This window comes from Cupressus sempervirens, chromosome 5 (assembly GCF_028749045.1).
Source record: "Cupressus sempervirens isolate cs-2001-9-10 chromosome 5, ASM2874904v1, whole genome shotgun sequence".
Lineage (NCBI taxonomy): Eukaryota > Viridiplantae > Streptophyta > Pinopsida > Cupressales > Cupressaceae > Cupressus > Cupressus sempervirens.
Genome location: NC_143122.1, coordinates 275391616 through 275401119, shown reverse-complemented (window position 1 = coordinate 275401119; position 9504 = coordinate 275391616). Strand labels below are relative to the sequence as shown.

The following is a 9504-nucleotide window of genomic DNA, read 5'->3' as shown; positions in this document are numbered from 1 at the left end:
TTGAAAGGGGTCATAGTTTTTTCGATGACCCCTTTCAACCCATATAGTTGATTATAATATGTCCCTAGGGGTCTTGGGACCCCTAGAGACATATGTTGACATGAAATGTGTTGAAAGGGGTCATAGGTTATCTTATGACTTCTTTTGACCCATATAAACGATTATAATATGACCTTAGGGGTTGTGGGACCCCTAGAGACATATGTTATCATGAAATGTGTCAAAAGCTTTCGACCCATATAAATAATTATAATATATCCCTAGGGTCCTAAGACCCCTAAAGACATATGTTGTAATGAAATGTGTTGAAAGGTGTCATAGGTTATACAATGACCCTCTTCTAACCATAGAAATGATTGTAATATGTCCTTAGGGGTCTTATGACCCCTACAGACATATGTTATAATGAAATATGTCGAAAGGGGTCATAGGTTATCCTATGACCCATTTCAACCCATATAAATGATTATATTATATCCCTAGGGGTCCTAGGACCCCTAGAGACATATATTGTAATGAAATGTGTTGAAAGGGGTCATAGGTTTATCCTATGACTCCTTTTGACCCATATAAATGATTATAATACGTCCCTAGTGGTCCTAAAAACCCTGGAGACATATGTTGTCATTTAATGGGTCAAAATAGGTCATACGTTACCCTATGACCCCTTTCAACCCATTTAAATGCATGATTTATGTCCCTATGGGGGTTCTAGGACCCTTAAGAACATATATTGTCATATAATGTGTTGAAAAGGGTTAGGGGTACTCTATGACCCCTTTCGACTCATTTCAACACATGATATATTTTCCTAGGGATTATAGGACCCCTATCAACATATGTTATCATTTAATAGGTCAGAAGAGGTCATAGGGAACCCTATGACCCCTTTCGGTCCATTCAAACACATGATGTATGTTCCTAGGGGACCTAGGACCCCTAGGGACATATATGATGTGTTATAATGGGTAAAAGGGGTCATAGGGCATATCATGACATATTTGGACCTATTACATGACAAGATATGTTCATATTGTTTGTAGGACCCCTAGGGACATACATGTTGTGTTCCAATGGGTTGAATTGGGTTAACTAATATGACCCATTTCGACCCTTTACATGACAAAATTTTGTTCTTGTGGTTCCTAAGACCTCTAGAGACAAGAATGTTGTGTTGAAATAGGTTGAAAGGGGTCATAGTTTATCCTATGACCCATTTCAATCAACTACATGACAACTTATGTTCCTAGGGATCCTTGGGTCCCTAGGGACATATATGTTGTGTTCCAATGGATAGAAAGGGGTAATAGGGTGTCCTATGACCCCTAGGGACATACCTCTTATATTCCAATGGGTAGAAAGGGGTCATAGGGTATTCTATGAACCCTTTTGACACATTACATGAGAACACATGTTGCTAGGGGTCCTAGGACCCTTATCATCATGTGTGTTGTGCTCCAATGATTCAAATTCTCACCCTTTACATGATAACATATGCTCTTAGGGCCATACATGTTGTGTTCCAATGGGTCAAAAGGGGTCATTAGATACCCTATGACTACTTTTAGCCCACTACATGACAACATATGTTCCTAGTTGTTATAGAACCCCTAAGAACATATGTTATCATGTATTAGGTCGAAAGGGGTCATAGGATACTCCATAATCCATTTTTACCCATTAAAACATAAGGTATGTGTCCCTAGGCATCCTTTGACCCTTAGGAAGATATGTTTTCATATAATGGGTCAAAATGGGTCATAGGGTATCCCATGACCCATTTGGACTCATTGGAACACATGTATGTCCCTAGTGAGACCTGTAGGAACATATATCATCATATAGTTTATTAACTTAGGTTACTAATATATAATATATAATAATAATATATATGATATATAATTAGGGTATCCCATGACCCATTTGGACTCATTGGAACACATGTATGTCCCTAGGGGGACCCCTAGTAACATATATCATCATATAGTTTATTAACTTAGGTTAGTAATATATATATAATATAATAATATATAATAAGTAATAACTATATACAAAATAATTATATAATAAATAATATTTATAGATATAATAAGTAATAACTATATATAAAATAATTATATAAAAAATAATAATAATTATTTAAAACTATATAATAAATTTTAGTAACTATATATACTAATTGGTCACCCCATTGAGTTTGGTAAATAAAAATCAATATTTATCTTAAAATATTGTCCCCACTCCCTTTACATTTGAATTTCGCACCATAATTTGGGAACATAAATTGGATACCTATTCCTAAATCAGATACTCGTTCTCAAATCAGATACCCATTCTCAAATCGGATACTTGATTAGGCAAGGTATTACATTTTTGGTTTGGTACTAGGATGGGTGGGAAAAAAGTCAAAGCGCATTTTGAATCACTTTTAGGCATTTTAAAACTACATGTTTTCACATCGCCACTTTTTGGCACACCATGATCCTACACATACTCATGATTAACCTTGTGAGTTTTTTTTTTAAGCTTAGTTGTAGGCCTTCTTGAAGAGCTTCTAGTTCTGCTATATTATTTGAGATGATTCCCAGGGGTTTGGCTCTCTTGATAAGCCATTGGCTAGAATCTAATCTAATTATGCATCCTACTCTAGCCTTCCCTAGATTCCCTCTAGATGCTCCATTGAAATTTAATTTTTCCCATCCCTTAGGGGGGCTTTTAAAATGCATTCTTTCCTAGCTTCAAGGTCCTTTTTCTCATATAATAATGGTGGGTTGATAAGGTGTTTCCATTTCTTTTTATAGTTCCATCCCACATAACTCATTATATTTCTTATGTAATATGTTACAAGAAAATAAAAGCTACAAACATATTTTACTTAAATAATATATGTAGAATAGTAATATGTGTGATAAAATCTGAACCTATTAAAAAATAAATTAACATCAAGTCTAAAAACAAGCCTATATAAGCTCATAAAAAAATTCAAATAATGTATATTTATGCTGTAGGTGTTCCCTATATGAAGAGGAGGAGCTGAATTTTCCATCTAACAGTAGAAAATCGAGGAGAGTGAATGACTACCATTGAGAAGATTTGAGACATAAATCTTACCTTTTCAATGTTTAATAAAAAAAAATTCCACCTCTTCGGTTTGGTTTGGTTCAGGTAAGGCATTGAAGGCTACTTTCATTACAATCACCATTGCACTGTGTCTTTTCTGTCATCACCTCCTTCATATATAGAGCAGTCCCATAATGAATAATTGATAGGATCAATTTAAGAAAAAGATGAAATGCAGTTGGCAACAACTAGCCATGGATAGAGAATTGAATTGACATGTATTATAGAATACGATTAGATGGCATTATTAGAATCCCTTTGTCATTCACTATTCATTCCTTTCACTGGCAGTGCAGAGGAGAGGGGTGATGATATCGATTGGGAATTGAGGCCTAGAGGTATGTTAGTGCAATGAAGAGACGATGGAGTTGTTGTAGTTGGCCCTATGATTAAACTCAAGGTATCCATGGATCATACCAACATGAAATCTCCATTCCATCTCAGGCTACATTCGATATATGTTCTATCCATCTCCTCTGCCATGTGATTAGGGCCCGTTTGGTTGCTGGAATACAACTGTAGTAGGAATAGGAAATTAGAATATGATTTGTATTCTTTGTTTGGTGCGTAGAATAGGAATAGGGAATAGGAATACGTATTCTCATTTTAGCTCCAAAATGAGATTTTGTCCATTCCAAAAAATACCTGTAATTGGAATTGCTATTCTTGCATTCATTTTAACTTTCTCAAATTTGATTAAATTTTCAAATCCGCTTTGACCTAGAGTGAGCGCTGGAACTTTGTTTTCAATATTTTCAAATATTTCAATGATTTTCCAATGGCACCAATTGCATCTTTAGAAATATTTTCAAATGGCACCGATTGCAAATTAACCCTATTCCAATTTAAGCTTGCATAACCAAACAAGGGATAAACAAGATTGGATTGCATTTTTCCATTCCTATTCTTCGTTCTCCATTCTCATTCAAATTTTCTATTCTAATTCTCAATTCCTACGCTTGCAACCAAACGGGCCCTTAACGAATTGGATATTGGGTATTCACATGACTTTGATGACATGCTTGATTGTAAATTTGTTTTCAAGAGTATTTTTTTCCCTTTGTTGATAGGACTTGCTCTTTGAGATGAATCAAGCATAATGAGATTGTTAACTGTATGCATGGTTTGTTGGGAAATAATAGCTAGAGCTTGAATGTCTCTCTAATGAGGAAATTATAAAGGGAGTTTCAAATACTTTGGTGAGCTTGGGAGTAAGAGATAAAGACAAGGGAAACATAAGAGAGTCGTCAGTGATGTGAACAACAATGAGAGCTGTATATCAGAGTCCGCAGTGAAAGAAAAGATAAGTGGACTTTTATGTGGTGCATTGACAAGTGGTTGGGGATTCCATTCCCTGTTTCAAGGCTCGTACAATTATGTGGCAGTGCGTCCAAGAAAGACAAGAGATATAAATATAGATAGATAAGGAGATAGAAAGGAAGGGATACAAATATATATAAAGAGACATAGATAGTGATAAATAGAAAGGAAGGGGTACATACATATAAAGAGATATAGAGATAGTGAGATAGAGAGTTAGGTATATAAGGAGATTTAAAGAGGGATAGTTATAGAAATAGATAAAGATACAAACATATAGAAAGAGGATAGAGACAAACAAATATAGATGATGAGAAGAGGAGATCTAGAGATGGAGGTGGAGATATACAAGAGATAGAGGGGAGGAAAGAGAAAGAGAGAGATAGAGAGATAATGTGTTATAGTAGAAATGAATATGGGATGTATAAAGTTAATAAGATATGTATAGAGAAAAGGGTGGGGATAGATAGTGAGACATAGCTAGAGTGAATATGTGACATGTAAAATTATGGGAAGATGATCTAAATATGCATGAGAAGAGAAAGAGAGAGATAGAGAGATAATGTGTTATAGTAGTTCTAAATGAATATGTGACATATAAAGTTAATAAGATATGTATAGAGAAGAGGGTCAGGATAGATAGTGAGATGTGGCTAGAGTGAATATGTGACATGTAAAATTAATAACATGTAGGTGGAGAGGGAGAGGGAGAGGGAGAGGGAGAGGGAGAGGGAGAGATAAAAATATAGAGGTAGAGAGGGCAAGAATGAGAGATAAAAAAATGTATTGGAGATAAGTAACAAAGAGACGAAGAGTTGGATAGATCAATATACATAGAGATAGGATACATATGTAAAGAGAGCGGGTGAGGAGGGGTAAGGAGATAGAGATAAGGGAAGGAGGTAGAAAGGATACATATGAAGGAAAGTGGGTGAGATCAAGAGTCAAGGATATAGAGACAAATGAGGGACAAAGAAAGCCTATATACGTAGGTAGAGGGGGTGAAGAGAGGTAAGGTGATAGAGTGAAAGTAGGGAGATAGACAATATGTGTACCTAGGGAGAGAGGGTGAGGAAAGGTAAGGAGATACAAACAAGGGAGGGAGATAGATTGGAAGAAAGAAGTAAAGATAGATATGAAAATAATACTATTAGATTTGTAATACAAATTAACTTGATACAATTTCTCAATGGTGGTTCATTGAGTATGATTTGAAACATTATTTGAGGCAAATAAAATTTGAATAGTTGAATCCAAAGCCTACTCTTATTAATATAGATTGTAGAATCTAATGTCTTGATATTAATTTAATTAATACTATATAGAAAATATTAATAAGGAGACATGAAAAGAGAGAGAGGGGCGGGGGGGAATAAAGAGAGGTGTGGAGATGGAGACTGAGAAGATGACGGATATGGAAAGGAGAGGGAGAGATAGAGGGAGAGAGTGGGAATGGAAAATATAAATATAATAAGATACACACACACAGAGAATGAGGAGAGATGGATGGATATAGAGAGGGATATATGTCTAGATAGATATAGAGTGAGAGGATAGAAAAAAAGTGGATAGAGAGTTGGAGATTCATCAAGAGGTAAAAATAGTAAGAGAAATAGGGAGATAGAAAGGGATACATGGAGAGGGAGAGATAGATAGGAAGAGATATAAATAGTGAAATATATTGATAAAGAGATAACAAGGATAAGTAAAGGGATATTAGAAAATGGAAAGAGGGAGATATATAGAGGGAGAGATGAGAGTGAGAAAAAAATGGAGAGAGTGAAATGAAGGGAGATAGATAGAGAAATAAGGATATGGAGAGAGAGAAGGGAAGATAGAGGGAGAGATAAAGATAGAAAGAGGGCAAGGTGTAGAGGGAAGAATAAGAGAGAGAGATAGTAAGGATATAGAGAAAGGCATGGAGATCGAGAAGAAAAGGGATATGGAGGTGGGAGAGGAAGATAGAAATAGAGAAGAAGATAGAGTGATGGGATGAAAAATAAGATAGATTGATAGGTAGATGACACGTAGAGAGAATGATGTGGAGAGACACATAAAGGAACAAATACTTATTTCACCTTCCCTATTTCTATGGCGTACCCATTGCACACTAAGATATGATTATTAGTTATATAAAAGCAATATATCATCTGAACTCGGAGACATGAAAAGAAGGATAAGAGTGGGTAAGGAAAATGGAAAAACCAACGCACTAGGTTTACGATCATGACGAATTGGCCCACACTCCACAAGTTGGCATTGAGACTCTGTATCTGATGAGACACCGCGACTTCTACAGAGTCACTATAATGTGCTAAACCACGTTCTCCTGCTTTTATGTTTTTTAATATACTGCAGTGACTTTAGAATATTTTAAACAAATAAAAAGCCGTGTTCACACTCAATTCCAACATTAAGTATTAGAAGGGACTCATTCACGTTTTAGAACAGATAAAACTGTTTGCTGATAGCTTTTACGTACAGATTGATATTTCATAATGGGCAACATTATATTGCTGTTCCGCGTTTCACTATTCGTGGCTTTTCTATAAATTGACAAAATCTGTATTAGATTAGGCAAACAATGTCTTCCTCAGTGTCTTCCATGGAAGCACATCTTCAGCTCTATGAAATTATCCTTTCAGCAGCCAAGCCCATGGCTCTTCGAGCTGCTGTTTTGCTTAACATTCCTGACATTATTTCCATCCATGGTGGTGATAATCCCCTAACTGTGGAGCAAATTGCTTCACATATTTCTACTTCCACCAACAAAGCTACCCATAGGGAGTACTTGTTTAGAATAATGAGGCTTCTGGCTTCCAATGGTATTTTCACAGAAGAGAGCACAGTAGATTATGGTGGGACTCCCCAATACAAGTATGGCCTCACCGCCCTCTCTAATTTGCTGGTTAATAAAGGTGCCCAAAAATCATGTGCACCCACTGTGCTGGCTATTAATGTAAAATGTATCATTGATGGTTATCAGCATCTTCATGACTCTGTCATTGAAGGTTGCCCTGCATTCATCAAAACCAATGGGATGGGCATATTTGAATACATGAGCAACAATCCTGAACCAAATAGGATTTTCAACGAGGGCATGGCTACTAATACTAGTCCTTTAATGGCTTATGTGGTGAAGATCTATGATGGGTTTAGAAGCCTCAAGAGTGTAGTGGATGTTGCAGGAGGAATAGGCTCTGCAATATCTGTAGTTGTGGAAGAATATCCGCACATTCACGGCATCAATTTCGACCTTCCTCATGTCATAAGTAGTGCTCCTCCCATACATGGTCGGTAACAATCTCCATCTCTAAACTTTATAGAAAATTAGTATTTAAATATTTAGAGGTTGCCATTTTTTTCAATTTCCTCTGTAGTTAGATAATTGGTAACTGTTTAAAGGACAAGTTATTTGAGTGAATTGCTCTATAAATGCAGGTGTAGAGCATGTGGAGGGCAATATGTTTGAGCAAATTCCTTCAGCAAATGCTGTTTTTATGAAGGTGGGTTTTAAAATTCTATTGAATAACAATTAAATTAAAATTCTGATATGTTTATTTTACTACTTATTTTTGTTGGCTTTTATGCAGTGGATTTTGCATGACTGGGATGATGAACAATGTTTGAAAATCTTAAAAAATTGTTATGAAGCAATACCAGAGGATGGGAAAGTGTTAATTGTGGATGCAGTTATTGATGAAGAAGAAGGGATTAAGAGGCAAGCAGGATTACTGTTTGATATGTGCATGATGGCTGCTTCCACTGGTGGAAAAGAAAGAACATGGAAACAATTTGAGGATCTGTTTTACAGAGCAGGGTTCAACAGTTACCGTGTCATTACATTGCCTTTCCTTCAATCATTCATAGAAATTTCGAAATAGTAGTATGTGGGGATCGGTACCAAAGAGTAATAGAAAATCTGGATATATGTATGTTTTATTGGACAAGTTTGCTATTACCTTTAGATTGTATTCCTTCTAAGAAAATAGGAATCTTGAATTATATGATCCATAAATGATTCTGTAATTTTGCAGCAGATGCTTTGTTTATTTGTTTATGTGCACTTTATCTTAAATTCAAAATGCTTGGGAATCTGACCATCTGCATGAAGCGCAGACTGCAATCCGTAAAGCCTACTCTACCGTACATCTGCGCCACCAGAAAAGTTTCCCACTCAGATGTCTCCTTTTATCAATTGTACAGGTCTTTCATATTCAATCTACACACTAAATTTATACTATTATTTGAGACAAGACACACAATTTAATATCGCCAATGTGATCGGGTCCTTCCCTAATTTTATATCATATTCTTATTTTTTGTAATGCACAAAAATGGCCTGGAAAATAAAGTGGAGGAAGACAACATACTTAATAAAATACTTCAACAAGAAGATGCAATTTAGTAATATATTTTCTATATTTTCTATAGATAATAATGAAGAAATGTGCTTCTCATGCAAAGGGTTCAATTCATGTCTGTTGAGAGTATTTATAGCTTTAAGTCATAGAGGGGTTGGGGTTTGGAAATTTTTGGGATAGGTTCAGATCATTGTATGGATCATTAAATGGTGTTTTGTGGTCGATTTTACCAAATTTTGTGCAAAAATAATCTTGAGGTCAATACTTTTGTGTCTGCTGCCTTTACAACATGTGATATTGTTCTCAAGATTTGATATGACCCTTCAGAGAGTATTTTTTTGAAGATGAAGAAATAAGACCTCACAGAAAGAGTTTTAGGATGGAGATTCCTATAAATCTTGGGAAATTTGAAGCTAAGGCCATTAACCATTTTTTCTTTTTGCGAGCTCATGGCTTGTGAAAGAAGAAGATATGGTTAGAAGAGAAGAATGAAGGAAGTGTATATGAATGTGGAGTTCAAGATAATGCTCATAGAGAAATAAGTCATTTATCCCTTCATTATTGGAAGGAGTTAATTTCTCCTTTTTTGAATCCATACAATATATTATCCTGCATGCATATGCATATAGTGAATCAAACTACAACTGCACATATTATACATACATTTATTTGAGATAAAAATTTAAGATCATTTAGTTAA

General features: G+C 35.4%; 1 protein-coding gene across 1 annotated transcript; it reads left to right on the top strand.

The window, feature by feature from the left end:
• The first annotated feature begins 6999 nt into the window (after positions 1-6999).
• Positions 7000-8479, top strand: LOC149555644 (caffeic acid 3-O-methyltransferase 1-like). Its single transcript, XM_089829751.1, has 3 exons — positions 7000-7733; positions 7882-7946; positions 8034-8479. Exons 1-3 carry the CDS (start codon positions 7025-7027, stop codon positions 8322-8324), a joined length of 1065 nt encoding a protein of 354 aa, XP_089685877.1. The 5' UTR covers positions 7000-7024; the 3' UTR covers positions 8325-8479.
• The last annotated feature ends 1025 nt before the right edge of the window (positions 8480-9504 follow it).

What these genes read in the sequence shown, in the direction of transcription:
- LOC149555644 (XM_089829751.1), top strand. Translation starts at nt 7,025, where the DNA reads ATGTCTTCCTCAGTGTCTTCCATGGAAGCACATCTTCAGCTCTATGAA. An exon ending in TAGTGCTCCTCCCATACATG is followed by an intron (nt 7,734 to 7,881) that starts GTCGGTAACAAT and finishes CTATAAATGCAG; the next exon opens with GTGTAGAGCATGTGGAGGGC. An exon ending in CAAATGCTGTTTTTATGAAG is followed by an intron (nt 7,947 to 8,033) that starts GTGGGTTTTAAA and finishes GCTTTTATGCAG; the next exon opens with TGGATTTTGCATGACTGGGA.